This window comes from Quercus robur, chromosome 3 (assembly GCF_932294415.1).
Source record: "Quercus robur chromosome 3, dhQueRobu3.1, whole genome shotgun sequence".
Taxonomy (NCBI): Eukaryota; Viridiplantae; Streptophyta; class Magnoliopsida; order Fagales; family Fagaceae; genus Quercus; species Quercus robur.
Window position 1 is genome coordinate 18,689,163 of NC_065536.1, and position 23,967 is coordinate 18,713,129.

General features: G+C 36.3%; 3 protein-coding genes, 1 long non-coding RNA gene and 2 pseudogenes across 4 annotated transcripts in view; 3 read left to right on the forward strand and 3 right to left on the reverse strand.

Moving 5' to 3' along the window:
• Positions 1–23,967, reverse strand: part of LOC126717382 (probable aldo-keto reductase 1) — a 102,609-nt gene that overhangs the window by 51,892 nt on the left and 26,750 nt on the right. The gene's annotated exons all lie outside the window — the stretch shown is intronic.
• The window catches only part of LOC126717389 (UDP-D-xylose:L-fucose alpha-1,3-D-xylosyltransferase MGP4-like), a 35,486-nt pseudogene continuing 16,087 nt past the window's right edge, over positions 4,569–23,967 (reverse strand).
• LOC126716474 (mediator of RNA polymerase II transcription subunit 27-like) lies at positions 11,589–13,082 on the reverse strand (annotated as a pseudogene).
• LOC126717377 (serine/threonine-protein phosphatase 7 long form homolog) lies at positions 14,680–16,630 on the forward strand. The gene is made up of 4 exons (XM_050419052.1): positions 14,680–14,984; positions 15,085–15,175; positions 15,352–15,750; positions 15,993–16,630. Exons 1-4 carry the CDS (start codon positions 14,683–14,685, stop codon positions 16,362–16,364), a joined length of 1,164 nt encoding a protein of 387 aa, XP_050275009.1. The 5' UTR covers positions 14,680–14,682; the 3' UTR covers positions 16,365–16,630.
• On the forward strand, positions 16,708–17,217 carry LOC126717391 (uncharacterized). The gene is made up of 3 exons (XR_007652543.1): positions 16,708–16,748; positions 16,850–16,942; positions 17,088–17,217. It is a non-coding gene; the product is annotated as an uncharacterized LOC126717391 (long non-coding RNA).
• LOC126716475 (probable RNA methyltransferase At5g51130) lies at positions 18,915–21,316 on the forward strand (the record flags this gene model as incomplete). The annotated part of the gene is made up of 4 exons (XM_050417297.1): positions 18,915–18,969; positions 20,121–20,382; positions 20,912–20,999; positions 21,155–21,316. Coding segments are annotated over 4 exons (552 nt in total), but the record flags the coding sequence as incomplete, so codon positions are not given.

Genomic DNA, 23,967 nt, shown 5'->3' on the forward strand with positions numbered 1-23,967 from the left:
GGGTGACAAAAACAGTTTTTTCTTGGTCCTCAACAGCCAGGGGTATCTGATGGTAGCCTTGGAAGGCGTCCAAAAAACTCATTCGGGGGTGTCCGACGGTCGAATCCACCAATCGGTCTATCCGCAGCATGGGGAAGGGATCCTTCGGGCAGGCCTTGTTTAGGTCCGTGAAATCTACGCAGACCCGCCATTTCCCATTCTTCTTTTTTACCACAACTATGTTGGCTAACCATTCGGGGTAGAATACATTCTTGATAGCCCCCGCTTTCTTCAATTTTATGACCTCCTCTCTCACGGCATCTGCATGTTCTTTCGACGGTCGCCGAGGAGGCTGCTTCTTAGGTGTTACAGCCGGGTTAACATTAAGGTGATGGCAGATGAAATCCGAGTCAATCCCAAGGGCCTTGTAGGCGTCCCAGGCGAATACTTCCACATTCTGTCTGAGAAAATCAATTAGTGTTGACTTCTCTTGGGGCAGTAATTCTGAGCCGACCTGAAAAAACCTCTCTGGGTATGATCCGACAAGTACTTTCTCCAGATCCTCGCAACTCACCTCCATGGCTGGTCCTCCACTACCTGAAGTTGGGATCGGGGTCGTTAATTGCTATAAGCTGTTCTCGGCTGAGGTGGAAGGTTCACTATTTGGTCGTCGTGAAATTGCTGACACCACGCATTGCCTGGCCATTGCCTGGTTCCCTATTACTTCTTTCATTTGACCTCCTGACAGATACTTCACTTTTTGGTGTAAGGTTGATGACACAGCCCCTAGTGCATGAAGCCACGGTCGGGCCATGATGGCTGTGTAGGGGGAGTATGCATCTACCATAATGAAGTCCACCTCTACCACGTCTGAATCTATTTGTACAGGCAGCCTGATCATGCCTTTCAGGGTGACGGTTTTTCCTTCAAAACTGACCAAAGGGGAGTCGTATGCCGACAGGTCCTCTGGCTTCAGGTTCAATCCTTTATACAAGTCGGGATACATTACTTCCACGGCGCTGCCTTGATCAACTAGCACCCTCTTCACGTCATAGCCTCCAATTCTGAGCGTGACGACTAGGGCATCATCGTGGGGTTGAAAAGTTCCCTTTTTGTCTTTATCCGAGAATCCGATTAAGGGCGTGGTAATTGCTCTGGCCCTCTTGGATTCCCTGTCGTCCGCTTCAGCCGGGAGCCTGCCCACTGACATCACTCTGAAAGGATTGGAACCGGTCCTTCTAGGTGTGGCAAGAGTGACATTTATTGTGCCAATGGGTGGCCTTAATGTGCTTTGTCTGGTTTCGGTGTTTGACTCTTCCTGCCATCCCACAGGGTGATGTAATAGATGCCTCAACTTCCCTTCTCGGACAAGCCGGTCTAAATGGTTTTTCAGATTCCTGCAATCATCGGTGGTGTGACCCGACTCTTGGTGGTACGCGCAATATAGATTCTGGTTACGTTTCGAGGGGTCACCTGCCATCCTGATTGGCCATTGAAAGAACGGTTCGTGCTTTACCTTCTCTAGGATCTTGTGTAATGGTTCTTGGAACACAGCATGGACTGCCTGTGCCCTAGTGGATCTAGACTGTTCCTAGTAATCTCTTCTCGGCCTGTTACTATTGATAATACGGTCCGACCTGAAGTCCCTTCTCTCCTAAGGGACAACCTTCGCTTTGCCCTTTCCCGTCTGCTGGTTTTCCTCAACCCTTTTGTACTTGTCAATTCTGTCCATGAGTTGGCGCACACTAGTGACCGGCTTCCCAGTTAGGGACTTCCTTAAGCCATGCTCTGTCGGCAGGCCCCTCTTGAACGTACTAATGGCAACGTCATCGTAATTTCCCTCTATCTCATTTTACATTTCCCAGTACCCGTCTGAATAGGCCTTCAGTGTCTCTCCTTCTCGCATGGACAGGGACAGGAGGGAGTCTAGGGGCCGAGGGACTCTGCTGCTGGTAATGAAGCGGGAGCCAAAAGCCTGTGTCAGTTGCTTAAAGGAATTTATGGAATTTGGCTTAAGGCCGTCAAACCATCTCATCGCCATAGGTCCCAAGCTGGACGGAAACACCTTGCACATCAATGCCTCGTCCTTGAAATGGACGGCCATCCTCTGATTAAACTGACTTACATGCTCTACTGGATCTGTCCAACCATTGTATATAGCAAAGGTTGGTTGATGGAAGCACCGAGGAAGTTCTGCTCCCTCTATTCTACGCGTGAAAGGCAACTGGGAGATGCGGTCCAGGGCCTTACTCATGGCATCGTTGGTCAGGCCTTGGTATGATGGGCTCTTGTGGCCGCGTTTACGAGGCTGCTCTTCCTCATAGGAAAAAGTCTCGCTTGGAGGGGTTCTTGATCTCCGTCTATATTCATTGTCCTCCTCACTGCTAGTGTCCGAGCCGGGTGAAGGACGTTTTCGCTGCGGTCGGCGCAGCTTCTTCTTCAAGTCATCGATTTCTTGCTGTAAAGCCTTGCGATCATTTCGCTTGTGGGATGCGTGACCTTTCCCTTTCGAGCGACTTCTGCCCTTGTGGGAGGTGTTCACACTGCCCTCTCGCTGCTTGTCTTGATCTTTCCCCCGTTTGAGATTCAAAAAGTTGTCTTGTCGATGGGAGTCTGCGTGTCTGGTTTGGCGCGGACCTGATCCTTTCATTTCTAATGGTTTTACTTGTCAAGACACAAGTTCTTCCCACAGACGGCGCCAATTGTAGGGTCAGTTTTTAGGGCCCAGGCCCAGCAAGTTGGTGATTCTGGCCCAAAGAACCCTAGACAATGAATTTGTAGAGAGCGGGTTACAGAACTAGGATTCAACGAAGTGAAAGTTAGTTAATTTTGAGCTATGCAGCGATTTGAACGTAAGAATATCTCCTTTATATCCACTGAGTGTTCGATCCGAGGAAATATGTGGGTGCACCTACGTTCTTGATTCAAGGCTATAGTCTTTCTTTCTTTCTTATGGCTTTTTTCGATCCCTTCTTCATGGGGATGCCTTTCTCTTATATAGCATCCTTAAAGTAATAAGAGCCTTACACTTGTTGATCATCTGGACCTTCACTTGAGTGCCTGTCCCATCGGACATCCACCCTACCTTTCTATGAGTTGCAGTGGCCAAGGTAACATTGTTTGCCTGTCCTCTCCACATTAATGCGGCCAGAAAAGTAGCTTTCTTGCATTTAATGCGGCAGTTGTGGTTTCTCTCTGGATGTCTTACATTCATTTCCTTCTCCTGACTTTGTGAGGCTCATCCTTGCTACCAATATTCGTTTGGAGTGATTCCTCATTATGGATATGGTGCACGTTAGGCCCATATTTGATACGTCCGAGGAGACATTCCTCCTCGGACGTATTTTTAAATAAGCTTGGACTTATCAGAGTTGGGCTGGAATTCTTTTTAGTGCCCCATTTTCTCCTCGGTCGTGGCTGGGCTCTGCATGGGGCCCAAGGCCCATTGTTCGACTTGGGGGTTTTACCCTTACACTTGTGATAATCAAATGTGTGATAATCATTACTCTTTTCTAAATATGATCAAATAATAACATGATTAACATTTTTTGTTTAAAATATTTTGTAAGCAGTAATAGTAACAAATAATTTTATTTATTTTTATAAATTCCATTTCATAAAAAGATCAATATAACATCAACTTTATTATAATTACTCAATTTTATATTTAAAATTTAAATCTATATTGAATAAAAAATTACTTTCATTTATATAGACTAAATAGGTTCAATTTCAAATGGATTATCCCATGATGACACAAATAATAAACCGAATCATTTTGGATTGATTGTAGATAAAGTAGGTCATCACAAATTAATTAATTATCCATTATGTTTTGATAGGAACCTCATTTACGTACTAAGTCTAACTTCAAAAAAAATTAGTGTTGTGCTGTGTCAAAGTGGCATCTTCGAAACATAAAAAAATCAGACTACTTATACCAAGCATTTTGGTCAGAGTTATCCTTTGTTTCATCATTGATTATGTCATTATGAGTAATATTCATTAACCCTTTTTTTTTTTTGATTAAATATTCATTAACCCTTTGTTTGATCATTGATCATGTCATGACACTTTTCTTCTACTAGACCACTGGAGGCTGGTGCTTTGACGGTCCACAATTTGAATATTATATTCTAATATAATATACCGTGAATATTTAATACCTTGTTGTACAAGAAAGGCCAGATTTCTGATCTACTTATTATGAACAGGTTTCCTAGCACGATTAATGACTTATTTGGTTAGCATTACACAAAAAGAATAGAAACATTGAGGAAGACCTGTCAACAAAATTGAACTTCAACAGAAAAAATAAACTTTGTTGAAAAAGAGAGTGATGGGCAATGAGGCATTATCCCAACTGTTACCACTGGTTGACATCTCCTTTATGCTAATAGGACCTCACCAAAGAAATGGAAATATCTGCCCCGTAAAATGCCTGATATTCTTTTTCAATTCTTGAAGAATCCATCAGTGCACAATAATGTTTAGCTGCGATGACACATGTTCTTCACAGACTTCTTAAGAGTAGTCATTTTGCAAGAAGTCCAAGTAGGCTGGAAGCATTTCCAACAGTCTCCAACAAGTCTGCTTGGTCCTACAGGGAGCTATATGGTCTTTTGGTTTATCATAATCTGCCTAGAGGGGACTCAAGGGCGTGATCATCGACAAACCAAAGGCCAAAGTCATGGAAGCGCTTTATCTTTTTCTCAAAACCTGTGATATAATTATTATGGATTATAACATGCATTCCCTTGGTCTCTTGCACCCATGTCTTGTTCTTGAAGTATAATCCACCTGTTGGGAATGCAGCTTGGGGAAGCAAGTAGAGATCCACCTGCACAAAAAACTTCAACATCTAAATATCTCAAGATTCCAACCAATACAAATTGTGAAGACAATGTTAGAGATTTCAGAAGCTCAAAAATCCACTAGTTCTCACTGTAGGCTGCATGGATTTGTTCTCATACTATTGAAGTATATCTTACAGAAGACTTGAAGGAAGACCTTCTTAAGGAATAGCTCTGAAACACATAAAAATCCACCTAGAACATATTCTGTACAACTCAGGCTGTGTTTGGCATCTCTAGAGAGGATACATTTCACAGCTCTCTAAGCAAAAAAAAAAAAAAAAAAAAAAAAAAAAGATGAAAAAAAGGAAGCCTCTTTTGGTATGCAATTTTGGGTTCCAAGGAATGCACTTTATTGAGAATGCATTTTCCATTTCTCATTTTATGAAGCAAAGGAAGAATCCTCAAATTCTCATTTGCATTTCATCCTCAAAGGATTCCCTCCCTGGGCTTTCCTAGTATCTACTCATTGTCATTAAACTTCCTCAATATTAAAGGATTCATAACAATAACAACAACAAAGCCTTAGTCACAAATTTTTTGGGGTTGGCTTAAAGGATTCATAACAAGGCAAGAAAAAATTATTTGCGTGTTACAGGCCAATATCAATACAATAAGTGTGTCTCAGGGAGGATTCATTGTGACAGTGCCCTGTGATTGTCTTCTATGAAGAGTACCAGCAGAGAGAGAGGCTGATAAGTCGTCCTTGTTACAAGATTGAAGTATCTAGCATGACAAATTTAAGGGAAAAAAGGAATTACTGAAATTTTGACATGCGTCTTGGAATCAGGTTTTTTTGTTTGTTTTTATTCCATGACACAATTGTTGTTTTTTCCTCCTTTCTTTTCTCCTCAATTGGTTTCCAGCCTTCTTATTTTGGGATAATTATCACATTCTTTTGTTATTTTGAAAATCTTGTTGACATACCATCCATTGATTATTTGACAGTGCTTGAGTTTGATCTAAATTCAAAAGGATTGTGATTCTTTGAGTTCTTGATTTGACAGGTACAGCATGTTAACACAACATTATTTGTTAATTCTTTCTGGTATTGTGTTATCAATTTAAAGATACTGCGTATAGCATGATACGTTTTTAAAACAATTATCATGAATAGTTCATAATTTATATGTGCAGGTCATCATACGTTTTTAAAACAACTACCAGTCATTTTGGGACATGTATAGCAACATTGGACACGCACACATGATGCAAGTACATCATATTCAGAAACCTGTAAGGGACAGCAAGGGTGGATTATATGTTGTTGTGCCATTAGAATTTCACTGGCATTATGTTATTATTATTTCTATTACTTATGGTGATTGTATTTAAGTAGATATTTCCAATTTTATGCACTGAATTTTACATTTTTAATGTTGGGATTTATGTAATGGATGTCAATAAAAATGCATGTAATCTTTTGTGTAAAATTTATAATTGTTAAAAAGATACTAGTCGCAGACCCGCGCGCTGCGCGTGATAATTATTTTAGAGTTATTTCATAAATGAAGAGAAATATAGCATAGAAAAGATAATGAAAAAATTTATAATAAGATGATAAGAATAAGAAGAAACAAAATAAATGAAGAGAAATGGAAAGATGAAGAGTGATATTAAGGTAGATGGTAGTGAGGAGATGAAAATGTGAAAGGAATGAGAAATGTTGGAGAAAGTGTAAATGTTAAAAAAAATGGGTACGGTTTTATAAGGAATTTTATTTATTTATTTGTATTTAATTAAAACATTATATGTTTAATTTTAAAAAATTAAAAAAAAATGAGAGAAAATATTAATAATTTAATGATATGGAGGATATGGCTGAATTAAAATTGTCGATTGTTATAGAGCTATTGATTTTAGCTTGAATATATATATATATATATATTGCAACATGAAAAATGATAAACCCTATCCATATAACTAAATTAAAGTTGCTTTATGATAATGAGTTAACAAAACGAATTGGTGGTTACCAGAGAGCTAATCATTTTTTTTTTTTTTTTGAAAGAATAAACCTGAAAGCTAAACATGAATTTTCTTGTTTTATTGCTTGTCGTTTGGTGAGATTGAAGCCTCGCATAAATTAATGGAGCCTCATTAGACTTATCAACCATTAGAGCTCTAAAGAATACCAAAAACAAAAAATTAGTATAAATCAGTACTTACCCTTTGCAAGTCAAGAGGTTATACATACAATCTAACGTACATCATTACCCAAAAATGTTTCAACTCACCACATAGCAAAGTAATCACGCAAATGAACTTTGAAATATCCATTTGGTGTTACGATCGATGGTATGTAGCTTTTAGGGAAAAATATGTAATAGTGGTAAATTAAACAATACTATTCAACTACTCAGATTTATCACGACATGAGGAGAACATGAATGCATTATGGACCCCTTTGTTCCTTATGGCCCATACAAAATTTAAACTATTGGAATTAAGAAGAAATAGATTTCTAAATATATAAATAGAATAATTTTGGTTAGAAGCCAATCACTCTACACATGAGGAGAGAAAAAAAAAATCAAATGAAAAGATAAAGTATCAAGTCTAAAAGGAATTTCATAGAACAAATGTCATGTTGTACAAAAATAACATATATAGAACAACTACATAGGTGAATTCAAAGCAACCCAAACTAAAATTTAAAGAAAAACACATGTAATAAAATTAACAGTTAAAGAGAGAGAGAAAAAAAAAAACTTAAATCACAAAACTAAATCGTATCAGCTTAATATAAAGTTCTAAAGAACACAACAATTTATCAACCTAAAGCAAAGATGAAAGAAAAATAAAAAAAATCCACCACAAAATTGAGAGAGTGAGAGAGAGAGAACCCTTTTTTTTTTTTTTTTTTTTTTTTGTGAGGAAAAAGTATGTAAACAATGGAAGAGAGTGATAAATTTATAGTAAAAGGTTGTGAATAAGAAAGAAAAAAAAAAAAAAAAGGAAGATGAAGAGAAAGATGAATAGTGATATTATGGTAGAGGGTAGTGGGGAGATGAAAAAGTAAGGTAAATGGTAGTGGGGAGATGAAAAGGTAAGGGGTATAGAAATGTTGAAGAAAGTGTAAATATTTTTAAAAAAATGAGTAAATGTTAAAAAAAATTATAGGAAAATTGAAAAGCAAAATGATAATAACGTGGACGCTGATGTGGCTCAACTGGAGCATAACAACAATAAATGCTACGCTTCAACTTTTAGATATATATATATATATATATATATAGAGAGAGAGAGAGAGATGTTACGTCTATAACATTTTTACAACAAATCACATGTGGTTAGTTGTTATTGGTTCAAATTTGAAACTAACACTAAGATTACTTTTTTGCTCTAATAATAACAACCAGTACCAACCTACCACTTAGAATTTGTTGTAAAAATGTTGTAGACATATCATTTATCATAGATATAGATGTATGTGCCAAATGTTATGGAGCTCATATATGGAATGAAATAAATGCATTTATTAATATTGTATTTCTCTTTATTTGTGAGTATTAAATATTTATCCTTATGAATTTCTTTTGAATGGTTCAACAATCTTCTCTTGCTTAAGGCAAAGTTTTGTCTTTTCTTAGCTGGCTGTTCATTCACCTCCTTAAAGAGAAGTACCAATTTCATACAATATTGGAAACTTCAAGTAGAAAAATAGCAAGCATATCTTTGGAAGTCTAAATTCAATATCTAAAAAGGCTAGTGTCATTGATCTTTAAAATAGAACTACAAAACCTTATAAGAAAAACGTATTAGTCCAACAACAAATGGCAATTCACACTTTGATGCAATTTGCATTCCTCGTATGGCTAAAATAAAATAAAAAAACAGCTACTCAAAAAAAAAAAAAAGCAGGATTGCAAGAGCATGTTTGCTACAATTATTGAATACATTACATTTTTTGTGCACAAAGCCATAAATAAGATTTTTTTTTTTGGATAAAATCACCCACCTATAATTTAAAGGGTTATGTTAATAGGTGTCCTTAGGGAAATTGTTAATAAACCATAATAGGAAAATTTTGACATCATTTTCATGGGAATTATAAAAAGTTGTCAACAACATTTATTGTTTTATCATTCTCCTAATAAAAGATTTCTATAAATAGTTCCTAAACCAACGCCCTAAGGGCATTGAGTAACATTTCCCTAATTTAAATACATACAATATCATAAGTCCTCTGTTTGTCCTTTGTATAGTTCTTTAATTATTAAAAGAAATACATAATTTTTCGTTGGGACAAGTTAAAAATTAATTCTGTAAAATTTGGGACCTTATCTCCTATAATTGGTGAATATATGCAATATCTACAACGTAACAGCTGTTCCAATAACAAAGTGTGAAATAATTTAAATAAAACACACACACACACACAAATTCAAACTGACAACTAACTTATCAAACCATAAAAACATTCTTGACCCATTTATCGTCAACAACCAAACAACTCCAACTCTCAATAATCCTTCCCAACCACAACCTACCAAATTTGGAAAAAAAAAAACCATTTCCCATATGCTTTTTTCATGAGAAACAAAGAAAAGAAAAGTTGTGAACTCTCTCCATAATTTGCTTTCTGATTTGTTATACCAATGACATATATGCAAGCAAAGACAATGTCTTGAGGGGCCAAATAAAATCCGTGACACCAAGTGGGTAGAGATTGTCTATGATATTATCATTTACAAACATAATTTTGAAACCTGGATTGTTCAAAGGATTGTAAAAGGGAAATGTTCAAGATTTTTAAAGTCAGACTAAAGTTAAACTAAAGTCATACTGTGATAACATTATAATTAATTTAATAATTAATTAAAAATATATATTAAATTAGTAAAAATATAAAAATTGGCCAAAATAATTCAAATAAATATAAATGTTTATATTTCAAATGTATTTTTCATATCATAACATTCATAAGACAAATAAGTAATATTAAATCATAATCAAATATAAAAAAATATTGAGTTTCTCAATCAATGGATATATATATATATATATATTTATATATGTGTGAGAGAGAAATTAATATACTTAAACTTTTTTGTTAGAGTTCAATATTCTAGGCAAGTCTTCATCTAAATTATCTTAAATCATCCATTTGATTACCCAATACCATTTAGTATTTATGAAATTAAAAAATAAAAATACAAAAACTGGAAGAAGGGCTGACATTGGTTTGTCCGCCCATTAATTGATCAAGTACACTACATACAGAAGCCCAAGCCAATTTAAGAAAGAAATAAGTGGTTAAAGCCTTAAAGGCTTGCTAGCATTTGGTACGAGTGGATGACAGCTAAGCTTGCCTAAGCATGGGTTTGTCGAATTTCGTTGCTAAATAACTGTAATATGCTAAGTATTTCGTTAGTTGTCCTGTTACGAAACAATTTGTAATAATAGCATCTCGAGTTTCTTAAACTCGAGATTCAATTTAAAAATCGAGCTTTTAAGACTCGTTTTTGTTGTTTTTCAGTTGCTGACATGGCGAAAGTTTCCACTTGGATAGCGAGTTTATAAAACTCGATTTTGGAAATCGAGTTTTATAAACTCGCTTTCGCTTTAACGCTTTTTTCCCTTCCCACTTAAAACAATCTACAGAGACCCGTTCAAAATCTCTCAATCTCAGACACCGCTCTCTCAAACTCTCTCAAACTCTTCCCCTCACTGTGAAAATTTCAAAATCAACTCACTCTCTCAAACTCTCTGAAACTCTGTCAAACTCGCCGTGCCGAAGGTGGTTCTCCCATTGAGACTCAGCCACCGAAACTGAGTTCTGCTCCCATTGTCAGTGAGGCACTCAAAGTCAGTACTGCTCCCATTGAACCACCGTGCGCCTAAGGTACTCTCTCTTTCTCGAACTCCAATCTTAGGTTTTGGAATTTCATGATGTTTCCTATTTCGTTTTTCAATTTCGGATCTTTCTGGGTTTTGGTGGTTCATGTCATTTCAGTGAATGCATGTATATTATTCTGTTTGATTGTTTGGGAAATTAATTTTAGCAAAACTGATTGAGCATTTGATTGGGTTTCATTAGTGTAAAAAGTGTTAATATCTGGATTACATTGATATTTAATCTAGTTTGTTGGGGTTTCATTTGATTTGTTTGTGGGTTTTGTTTGATTTGTTTGTGTATCTTGTTTCATGGTATTTTCACTGATTTGTTTTGGGTTTGTTTTAATTTTCTGATTGTATTTTCGTTTGTGGGTTTGTAAAGCAAATTATGGGTTTGATGAAATGGTTCTATGAACGGTGTATGAGTTGTGAAGTAATAAGTGAGAATATTCATTTGAAAAAAATGAGAACTTACACCTGAAAAATAATGGAAGGAAATGGAGTCAACAAAACAATACATCTAAGAATTTTTTTTTATTGGGTTAAAAATACTCAAATCAAGCCAAGGAACGAAAGATAAAAAAATATTAGTTCAAGAAGAGGATTATACTTGTGTTTGGAGTGTTTGGACCAAGAGCGATTCTGTGTTTTGCATCTCAGGATGAACCGGAACCTATGGATCTTATATAACATTGGTCCACAAATCTGTTTTCTGCAATTACATTTTTATTTTTAATTTATATTTACTTATCTGGGGGAAGGGAGGGAAAAAAAGAAGAAGAGGACGAGGATTATAAAAAAGTCTTTTTCAATTCTTAACCACCCAAAGGTTAGGAACCTCATGTGTAACTAAACATTAAGAAGTTGATGCATTGGGGTGATTGTGCAGAGGTAACACTAAGCTGAAATTAGAAGTTAGAAGTTAGAAGTTAGCTGTCCACACTTACTGCACCACCAACAACATAAAATTTAGAAGTCAAACACCATCAAAGAAATCTTAAAAAGTGGGAAACAGAGTCACACCTGCAGACTTTTGAAAATAAAGTTTGATAACTACAGATCCAATGCTACAAAAACAAAAGCAGAAAGTTATAAATCTGAAATATGTATGATAAGATTGTACAAAAAAAAAATAGTAGACAATATAATTAGCCCAATAAACTCAAAGAGATGGTACCAGAAGAGAATGTAGAGCTGTTTCAGCTTGATTTCCAAGGAAATACTGCAGAGCCATAGCAGCATGCTCCTGCAATAGGAAAATGCTAAAATAAGTAGGAAGTTTTAACCACCTGAACTAGGAGAAAGATAAAATGACCAGCAAAGGCTATTACCGTGATGCGTCTAAATACATGATAAACTGAAAAACCTCTAGAATGTATGTAGTTGCCTCCCTGTTAAATACAGTAGAAATCAAATACATTGCAGCTAAGCACCCTCAATAATAAAGGAAAAAGATAATAGTAAAACAATAAGGCTCAATAATTATAAAAAATAAAAATAAAAAAAGTACAAAGACAACATAAACATAAGCATTTACAATATGAAAGCCAGGGAAAAACTAAAAGCTTCAAAATAGAAGACAAAATAGATCACAATATGTAAAAAGATAAAGATTTTGCAAAATAAAGGGGAGGACAAAAGATATCCACACTTCCACTGCCATGAAGACAAGTAGTCAGTTTACCGTTTAGCCCACAAATCTAACAATCTTCAAGTAAAATCTCATATGGCACTTAAAGGAGAAATCAGAATAGTCACATAAAATGTAATCAATCTTAACTTGTGATCTGGATATTATCTCAGAGATGAGGAATGGAACAATGAATCATATGGGTCTCCAAGTAAACAGAGAATAGCATGATATGATATTTAGTTAAAAAATTAAGATATCTGGATATACAAGATTACCTCATCTGGAGAGAAGAAAGCAACTGAGTCAGGGTCAATAGAACCAGCTGGATGCAGAGATACAACTGCTCTGAAGACAGATGGAAAGAGCAACTCAATTACAGCAATCTTCTCTACAGCAACCGCACTCAACGATCCTGCTCTTAGTTTATTTGAACTGTGATAATTATGTTCTTTAGATGTTTCCATGGAAGCCTCATTAGTTGAAGAGGGCAGCAAAGAAGCTCTTTTCAACCAGTCCAATCACTCATAAGTGAAAATTTTCAAATTTGGCACTTCTTTTTCCAAATGCATTAGAACATCTGATAGTGTCTTAAAACCGCTAAGCTCTTCTTGATGATTTTCCATCGGTACTTGGGGACCACAAAGTTTCTTTGAAGCTGATTTGGCATCCTGATCATGTAATCCATCATCAAGGTGAGGAAAAAATCGTCTTTTCTGATCAGTGAAGGCCTTGAGAGCTAACCTGCAAATATTCAGAAGCATAACTAATCAGTAACCAGTTGGTGCATGGCCATTGAAGAACATGCAGTGGCAATTTATTAAGACTAGAAGGGGTATGTGCTAAGTAATATATTAATAATAACAATATATTGATCAGTTTAACACTTAAAACAATTGCTCCTTTAGTATGAGCATGGCATGACTAAAAATATAAATTCCTACATCCTCAAGAAAATATGTAAGAGCAGATCAATGTAGTTTTTTTTTTTGATAAGTAGCAAGATCAATGTAGTTGTATCTTGTATGTAAACCTAATGCAATAGCATTATGAACCAAGAAGTCTCCAGGCAGAAGCCCCATTCCCCAATTGATTAACTGATTCAGACCAAACGCAGCATTGGTAGAATGCGGCCTTGTCGTATGGTCTTTCTTTCACGGTTTGTTTTTTTCTTTTTTTTTTCGGCCAGCAGGAGTAGAGCATGCACTACAGCCAAACTTTTATGAATTATGGATCTTCTTCGATTGATGGATAACAACAATAAAGTGGGATAGCAAGTCCTATGCACAAGTTTTAATAGTGGTTTCTATCTTTATAATGTCATAAGTGGCAGGAAACATGATACTCACACAGTCCATATATGTTCAACCAATTGATAAATAAGCATGCTAAAAGTTCATAACCAACACAAAGCAGAATTAATGAAAGTAGTCATTTTATTTGGTACAGAATTCAATTTCTTTTAATTGTAAAAGTTTACAAAATTATTCCAACTCCAAAAAATTCATTATGTTTTTTTCTAACTTACCAATTCTAATTTCTTTGATTGCGTAAACATCATCGATTTGCATGTTTTTTGGTATGATTGCGAACTTACGTTTTTTGAAGAAAATTCTATTTTACAGTAGCACTCCTTTGCCCCTACACTATTAATGATCTCACAGTTGCATTGTTTGCAGTATGGAGCCTCGGATTGATGAGGAGTTAGAGGTCTTGGACCCCGGTCCGCGTGAGAGGTCATTGTTGACACGACAGCCATATCATCGATCAGAGGCCATTTGGAATGGCGAGGTGAAATTTCTAGTTCTAACAACTGCTTTAATATTTACGTTGTCTTTGATTGTTAGTTAGCAAGTTCTTTCAATGTTGTATTTCTAGTTCTAACAACCGCTATAATTTTGATCGATTTTGTAGGACTCGGGCCCACTTACGTGCCGTGGTCGCACTAAGGAGATGGCAAACGTTCAGATGCAAGATAATCGAGTCATTGATATTATCAAATTGCTAAGGCTAGAAGGATTGTTTAGAGCCCCTTCAAGAGAGATAGACAATTGCCTAATATCGGCCCTAGTTGAGCGATGGCGGCCGGAGACTCATTCTTTCCATCTTCCACATGGTGAGATGACAATCACCCTAGAAGATGTGGAGGTAATTTTTGGACTTCCGATAGACGGTGACGTCTTGGTTGGGCCGACTGCTGTGGTGGATGATGGGGGTTGGAGGCGATTGTGTACGGAGTTGCTGGGTTTTAGTCCGCCGAATGACAATAAAACATTGGTGGGGCAAAGAATTCTCATCAACCGACTTATTGAGGCCGTTGCAGCGCCATTGCCTCATGACGCAACGGAGATGCAGATACACCGGTATGCTCGGTGCTATATGTTAGCGCTAATAGGGGACAAACTTTTCATGGACAAGTCAGGAGATAGGGTGCATTTGATGTTCCTGGACTTCATGCGTAACCTTCGTGATCCGCCACATTATAGTTGGGGTAGTGGTTGCCTGGCCTGGTTATATAGGGAGTTGTGTCGGGCAAGCGAGAAAGGGGCATCGCAGATTGGTGGGGCGTGCACCTTGGTCCAGTATTGGGCATGGGCAAGGTTGCCATTCTTGTGCCCGAGGATAGAGCCCCCACCTGGATTTGATTATGGCCCATGGCCATATGCTCCACTTGCATTTAAGTAAGTCTTTTCTTGATACCAAGTGTGTTCTGCAATGTACTCTTCTTAGTAACTAAATTGTATTATTGTTCTTATGTTTTTTGCTTGCTTGTAATTGTAGGTGGGTGCGGGTGCCAAGCCCGAAGAGTAGACCATCCGGCATGACCTTGGTCCACTATCGCGAGCTATTAGTTACAATGCAGCCAGAGCAGGTAATAATATTCAAAAAATTTGTTTGGTTATGATCATTTTCGTTAATAATATGATTGCTTCATCCTTTAACATATCTTTTGTTATAATTTTAGTTTTTTTACCCTTTATATATGTATTTTCCCTTGTTTCACATTTGAAGATGCTATGATAATTGTTTTTTTTTTTTCTATCGTAGATTGTGTGGCAGCCATACGAGGCACACTTCAGCCACCTTCCTGAGTTCTGCGTTGCAGGGAGGGATATGTGGACAGCAAGGGTGCCGCTTCTGTGTTTTTGCATAGTAGAGAGACACCACCCAGACCGTGTCCTTCGACAGTTTGGCTTGGCGCAGGAGCGGCCTGACCATGTTGTCTACGATGATAGGCTGCATAAAATCGACTTACGTGGGAAGGTGGAAAGGAATTGGAGGGAGGAGCATGGACCGTATATCATTTCTTGGGAAATGAGACGACAACAAGTTTGTCATGCACCTCCTCAGATTGGTGAGATGCCCCGCAATCATGCCTATTACGTCTGGTACCGTTCGGTCACTCGAAAGTATGTCGACCGCAACAGCGCTAAATTAGATATTATGGTAATGTGTTCTACTTACATTTGATTGCCTACTTCGTTTTACTTGATTACATGTATGAACATAGAATCAATTTCTATGAATTTCTCAGTAAATCTGGTTTGCTTTGACTGACATGTAATGAAATAGTTTTTGATACATATAGTATTCTAATAGAACTGTTAGTTTTGAGTAGATTCATAAGTATTATATTATTCATTCATTAATTGATACATAAATGTCTCATGGTTCTTTCTCCGTTTCAGATTCAAAGCCATTTAGCGCTGTTGGCGATGCTTCCTGAAGGCAGCCAAGCTCACAACCATGTCCGGCGTATCCTAAATAATGTGGCTGGCCTTGGTGGTGGTCCTGCAGTAAATGAGCATGCAAACAATGGGGATGAGACTGAACTAGCAGCTGCTGCAACCCCAAGCACAAGTGCAGCACCCGTAAGTACACCGACCCGTGGTCATCGTGCTACTACAAGCCCAAGCACAAGCGCAGCTAGGGGTCGTCTTCGGCCTGCTACAGCAACCCCAAGCACAAGTGCAGTTAGGGGCCGTGGTCGGCGTGCAACAACCCCTCGGGTTGTAACTACTCTTGAGATGCCTCCACCCATCCCGCAAGCATCTCCTTAGCCTGAGGTCCCTTCACCCATCCCATATGCATCTCCTCAGCCCGAGGTCCCTTCACCCAGCCCACCTTCGCAGCCCAATTTCGATGTCAGTATTGACCAAAATGTGACCCCTCCTATACTCCCCGAGACACCCTCATACCCACACACTGGCTCTAGTGCACCCACTCCTGGCCTCTACATAGAGCAGGATTACCCACCTACCACATCCTCATCTGACCCTCTAGGACCTCCGGTTGGGATTGACACTGTAGAGCCACATATTGATGTACCGGACCTTAATCCTCCTCATCAGCCCTCACCCCCACGAGGTAGACCGCAACGCAGTAGAAGAGCACCCATATGTGGGACAGGTGGACACAAAATAGGACACCGAGGCCCCGCTATGGTATGATAACTTTAATTTGAATGTAATAATATATTTTCTACTTCACTTTACTCTTACCATTATGGAGAATATTGATTGCATGCATGTAATGGAATTTGCAGCACGATGATGACCCTAAGGTTGATGCCCCGCAGCCTCCTCCCCCACCCAAACATTACACGAGGGCTAAAAAACACAAAATTGGTGAACCTTGAGTAAGTGCCTTGAAAATTATGTTTCATACTTTACATATTAGAAACTTTAGGATTTTAATTGACTTTCAATACATTACCATTGTACTAAATGTTATTTTCCCTCATTTGATGATGTATGCAAATTTCTATTTATGTGTTATTCCAGGGTGGAAGTTACATTTTTGAGTTTGAAAATTTCTTAGATCTTCAAGTTTGTCGAGAGTTTGTGGGTAAGTCTCAACTATTATGCACATTACTTATTTCAAGCTTGTTGACCTATAATTATGTGTTGTCAATCTAGTTCAAAGGTTTAGACATTCTGTTAGGTCAATGTAGTTGATATGGATCTTCCCCTTTGTAAATGCATTTGAAGAATAGACATTCTGTTTGGTAGTGGTCCACCTCTTGAGTTTGTAGTTTAAGGCATCTTATATATTTTTTGTAGACGTATATCTCAATTCTAATTCAGCTTTAGTTTAATCGAGATCTACTCTTGCTTTGGTTTATGACAAATATGATGCTCAAGAAATTTCTTAATATGATAAGCATTGGTTAATTTTTGTGCTAAAGAAAGTTTGATTTGCATGTTTTAGGAATAATTCTATAAATCAGTATTGTTCTTTACTGGATGCTTCCATTTAAAGATATAGAAAACCTTGGATTGGTGATGCAATCCCTTATCCACATTACAAACTTCACTGGAAAACCAGTAGCTATCAAGCACATGGTAATAAAATTCCAATTTACAGAGTCATAAGCTTTCCTTAGGTCTGCTTTAATAGCACATCTACCTAGACCACAGCATACCTATTACTTGAGAAAGGAGGCTTCGGAGTTACCTTAGGATTAGTAACCTTCACTTGAGCTTGCTTTCTCCTTGAATTATCAGTCTTCACTTCATCTACAACCTCCTTAGCCATAGGAACCCATCGTCTCTTAGTCATCCTCTTTGGATCAACCATTTCAGTATTACCACAATTGGCAGCAGAGTGTCCAAAAAATTTGCATTTTGGACACTTCATAGGGATCCATGGGTACTCAATCCCAACAAGAAATTAATTACCATTCCCCATATCAACTTAAATCTCCCTAGGAAACTCAGCCTCCAGATCAACATCCACAAAAACCTGAGTAAAACTGAGCCTTTGATTCACTTCAGTTACAGTATCAGTGTACAAAGGCCTTTCAACCCCATTGGCCACATGCCCTAAACAAATGTGATTCTAGTACTCCACAGGGAGATGAAAATTTTTATCCAAATAGGAATTTTCCTTAAAGAAAGATCAGGAAATTGCATTCTTGGCTGCCACTTACGCAAGAAGATGGATTTGTTTGCAATATGCCAAAGTCGAGCTTCAAGAACAGAGTCTGTACTTCGAGTATCTGGGAATTGGAATAAGAACATGCCATTATCCAGAGCAAATACCTCCACAAGACCATATTGACCCCATGGATCCTCCACAAAATGTTTCACCAACAGGAATGAACGAGCCTTGTTAAAGAATTTCCCAATTAAACTTGATTCCCATTTAGCAATGCCCTCATCCACAGCCTCCCTAGGTGGTTGAACAACTATTTTCCCATTGATACTTTTTAGCTCAAAGAATTGCAATTGAGAAGAGCTAGTAGATTCATTCTGAAATAGAGACCTCCAGTTTGCAATGGCGATAAAAAGAATAGGAATGGGGAGAAGGGGATTATGAATGATCAACCTTCAACCCCCCAAAAGAACAATTAAATCAATAAAGGAGTAGGATTGATCGCATTGATAAAGATCTAGTGTATTGATTGTTTGACTTGTGAAATCTTGAAAAAAGTCATGTTTATCTCAAGTTATGCCTTCCTTTTGTTTTGTTTTTACTTTTATTTTTATTTTTGGGTTGTTTTGCTTTGTGTGTGTGGTGCAGTTTGAGAATTAAGTTGACAACATATGTTAGATATATAATATCAGGTTTAGCCATGCCTTTACTCAGACTGATGTTATCATTTCCTTTATACAGCAAAAAAGTTTCGCTGCCGAAGCATTCTTGGAATTGACATTGATTCTGGTAAGATTCTATTCATCATAATATCTTTTGCTCCAAAGTTCTATGTAAGTTGAAATTAAGCTCTTTTCTCTATGATTCTGTTCTTTCATGTTTTCAGGCTTTGGGTAAAAAATGGAAAAATAAATATTGATATCTGTGCTTGAAATGAGCTTTAAAGGGCACTGACATTATTAATACCTGGTGCCAAAATAATCCAATGGGGGGATAAAGGGGGAAATTGAACAAAAGGAAAAAAGATAAACCCTAAGAATCAGCACTTAGGAGTTTGCCTAACGTCATCACCAAGAATCGAAAACTTAGGAATCAACACCTAAGTTGCTAGGAATCAACACCAAGCAATTGTAATTCTTCCAATTCAAATTTCATTTCATCAAAGTCCCGTTGATAAGAGTACATAGTTTGTTTTTATAGGAATACAAAACCCTTGTTCTAACAGGCGTAGGAAACCTAATTGCCTTATTACAAAAAATAACCAACTTTAAATAAAAACACTCCTAAACCTACTTAAATAATAAGGCCTAAAATAAAATACCATAAGAAATACAACTGACTTGCAAAATAAAATAAAACTAAATTAAAATTAAGATTTTTTTTTTTTTTTTTTGTGTCTCCCGCATGAATACCCCTTCTTTACACTCAGGTGCATTCACACAAGCTATTCTACATTCCTCTAGTATTACTTTCTAGCATTTTTCCCTAGAGCTGTCAAAACTTCTGCAGAATGAATGCTTTAGTAGCATATTTTTAATCTATAGGCATGTGCAATATTGAAATAAGTGCATATAAAGTGCCCACATTCTGGTTTTTGGTTATATATTGACCTTATAGCCCCTAGATAAAGATAATCTGACATGTCTGTTTCCCAAGCTTGATGAGTCTCTTAGGCTAAGATCTGGATGTATGTGTTTGACTCTGATTAGAATCAATGCCTAGCTTGAACACTTTATTTTTGAAAACCTTAGGCCAAATCCTAGCCAAACATACATTGTTTCAGGTTGGGTTAGTTGAAACTTAACGATTGTTGTTCATATCATTTAAAAGTATGGTTTTACCAGTATGAGACAAAGGTGTGCTCAAGTATTGAAGTTTTCAAGGTTGAAATGGACCTGAAATCAGGGATTGTGCTTAATGTAATCTTCTTTATGTGCCAGATCGAATAGAGGATGCAAACTGGCATCTCAACAAATTTGAACGTGCTGGGAAGACACATGCAAAGGCTTCAAAATTGGAGGTTTCAAGGAGTGCAAATGGTTCAGAGCAGAGTGTTGCTGCATCACCAAATGAAGAGATGATGGAAATTTCTAGGGACTGTTCTTCTACAGAAACAAATCTGTTTCACATGGTCTCATTCCAACAAGAAAATTTTGTTCAGAGTAGGTGTCCACCGGAGAAGAAATATGATACTATCCTTTGGTAAGTTTTTTCTTGGCTATGTTATGTCTAGTGTCTAGTATAAAGTAAAAGAAAGAGATAAGAGAATCTTCTTTTCAGGAATAAGCAATAACTTTCTTACAAAAACTTCATGCTACCTAATCCTTTTGCTTTGCTTTCATTACAGAAAAAAATAAAAATAAAAAAATTTATAAACTACCTAAATAACTTAATGCTACTAACCTCTCTCCAATCATTTAGCACTTATGTGCCTCAATTTTCTGAATGTAAAAGTTTGTGAAGTTCTTGTTTTAGCTAGTGGATAAATATATTCATGAGTTTTTTGATAACAGCTTCATTTTATTTTCTTTTTTAAAAGCATTTGGGCCTCTTCCAGTTCAAAAATAGCTTTTCTAAACATCTGTAACAAATAATGGAAACAATTATTATATCGATAGTTAATATGTATTGTTATTACATTTTACATGCTATTATAAAACTCATTTATGGTTCATATTTTGCTTAACCTTAATGCTCTGTTTGGTAAGATTTGTTGTCTCCTGTAATGCAGCTTGAGTGTAACAAAATGGGTTCATCTGAATTGGGGTGATGATGGATTGATTACATTATTTTCAAAGATTTGGAGACTGCTTCGTCCGGTAATATTTATTTATTCTTATTATGCACATTTTATTTTCTTCAAATTATTGATGGGGTCTTGGTTGAGGATGGTTGTGGTTTTATGGCACTGCCCCTTGTTTTATGAAATGGTATCTTGAACAATATATTCAGGAGTTATTATTTTCTTAAGCAGGGTGGTGTTCTTGTGTTGGAACCTCAACCTTGGAAGTCATATGAAAACAATCGTCTTGTGTCTGAGGTAATCATTGTTTTTGCATCTCTAAATGATAGCTATTTTATATATGGACAACTAATTAAATGTTTATTTATTAATATGTAATCATAAGAGGTGTTGTAAACCCTAGACTGTTGCATTCAACAGTTATACACAATAGTTATGACAAGGGAGCCTCACAGGAGGCTGTATGTCATGGGATTCCTTTTGTCTGTTATTAATCATTTGCTACTAGGCTGTAGCATTAGCTCTTCAACTCTCTTCTCTTCATGCTCTGATAATGAGCATATCTAAGCCTGTTCATCCACAATATGGAGAGTATGTGGATTTCCTTTTATCTCAAACTTTTCCCCTTTTATCTTATTTTGTTTGTACTATTAGTGTCTCAAAATTGTCCATCATAAAAACGGAGAGTTTCTTGATTTCCTTCAGACACAAGACTCTGTATATAAAACTCGCTTCTTCGGAATCTTGGGGCCATCTTTTATGGATGGTCTTGCTTGTTTTTTCCTGAAATTTCATTGAACCAAATCCATTTATGTTTAGGGTTTTGTTTAATCAACAACTAAGTCATCTAATCTATATGTTGTTGAGTTTATGGCCATTTGATGGTCTGATTTGGAGTATGGAATAGCCTTATCAACAGGCATGTTTGTAATGGTATTGGAATCTTTCATTCTGGGCCTTCTAGCACATGAACAGCTCAACCTCTTTGATATGTAGTAGCAAAGGGATTATGGTATGATACATCCCTTGCCTTTTCATGTTAGGATCTTTACCTCATTGGGTAATTGCAGGACAATTTTCCATGTACTTTTTTTATCAATCGATTTGTATTTCAATACTTGAAATGAGGTGTATTCAGGGTGGGGTTCAAGAGGGTTCATGATTTGGGAAGGAAAAAACAATTGTTAAGTTTTCTTACCTTACGTGTTTTGGACTTGTAATAGCCTTATCATGCAATTTTGTAGAATGTGCTACTACGTTTGTGTTAGTTATGTTAGTTATGCTCTTAAGCATTTGACATTTTAAGGTCGGTAACTTTTCTTCGCTAATGGTTTTATCTTGCACAGAAGAAGAGAATGGAGAAACCCAATCTGGACGAATTGTAGCACGTATTTACCAGTCGTGCAGTCAAATTCATCGACTACGGCATGATGGGTGATGGTTCCAAGTCTGAAAACAAAAAAGAATTCAACACAAGTTGTTTAGGGAATTTCGCGAAGAATTTGGTCAGGAAGAGCCTGGGCGAAGGTGTAATGTTCCCTCCAAATCAACTACTTCCTGTTTTTATTGTAGGTTAAAGCTTAGTCATTGCTTTTCGAGATCTTTTTTATTGCAATATTACTGTGACTTTTTTGATTACAATATTATCAGACAACAACTGTGGAATTTGGATGAGTATGATCTTGTATACAAGAAATACAAATTGTGCAATTTGGATAAGTATCACGTATCAATTAATTATATTGCAGTGACCTCTATTTCGAAGCATACAATATATAGGCAAAGGAGAGTGATTGACCATTATATACATATTACTAATAGATTTGTAAAAAAAAATTAAAAATAAAAAATAAATTGCCACAGATTGAGAAAAATGGAAGAAATTTTTTTTTTTTTTTTTGATAAGTAAGAAAGATATATATTAAAAGGTACCTCATGAAAACACAAGGCAGAACAGAGAATACAGAGAAGGAAACAAACAAAAAATAGAGACAATGAGATAACTGAAACAAGAAAACAAACGGAGACAACAAAGAGCATATTAATTACAGAGAAGATAACTACGGAATATAGGGATAGAATCACTAGAGGTGAGTCCCCAAGCCTTAGACCAATCAATAAGAGAGCCACTAAAATAAGCGAGCAACTAGTCATCGGACTTGTCCCTATCCTGAAAAGTACGCCAATTACGCTCCCTCCAAATACACCACAATAGGCACACCGGAAGTAGATAAAAATGGAACAATTATTACTAAAGAATAGACTAACTTCTACGGGTAAAAACCTAAAACGCGGGGGTTTTTTTATTTAAATTTTTTTTCCTTTAAAGATAAAATTGTAAAATCATGGAGAAAATTGCTTGTAAATAATAGACAAAATTTTAGGAATAAAAATACCAGGTAAAAACGTTTTTTTTTCCTCTTCTCTTTAAAGTTATAATTATAAAATCATATCCAAAATGGCTTCTAAATAATAGGCAAACTTTTAGGAATAAAATTACCTAAACATGGGTTTTTAATTTTTTTTTTTTTTTGCTTGAAATTGTAAAAAAATTATCAACGCAACGTTCAAGGATCACAATTGATTAACTGAAACAATAAAAGTAATGCATTTATTTTTCACCAAAACTCTATTGGATATTGTTATCCTTAAACATAGCAATTTATCCTTAACAATATTGCACAACTCCAAAATCCTGAATCTCAACCGTGGAACATAATAACGAATGTTAAAAAATAAATGTAAAACACAGATAATTTAGGATTCTAAAATCCTAAAACATTTTATTTATTTATTTTACTTGTAAATAATGGGAAACTGTGCTGGTTAGTAGGCCATTACTAGAGAATCTGAAATCCTAAAATTTATTCCATACTTATTGCATTATTATGTAATAACTAAATTATTTTGATTTTTCTTATTGCATGGAAGACCTATTGCATAAATTTGTTTTAAACTTTATTCCTTTAACTTCCCAAATGCAGGTCCTTTATGGGCTAGAGTCTGTAGGTCTGTTATGGGCTCGACTATGAAGGTCCTTTAAA

Bases quoted from the DNA above. Each gene is read 5' to 3' on its own strand.
- LOC126717377 (XM_050419052.1), top strand. From the start codon at position 14,683: ATGTTAGCGCTAATAGGGGACAAACTTTTCATGGACAAGTCAGGAGAT. The intron at 14,985-15,084 runs GTAAGTCTTTTC...TTGTAATTGTAG, and splicing joins TATGCTCCACTTGCATTTAA to GTGGGTGCGGGTGCCAAGCC. The intron at 15,176-15,351 runs GTAATAATATTC...TTTCTATCGTAG, and splicing joins TTACAATGCAGCCAGAGCAG to ATTGTGTGGCAGCCATACGA.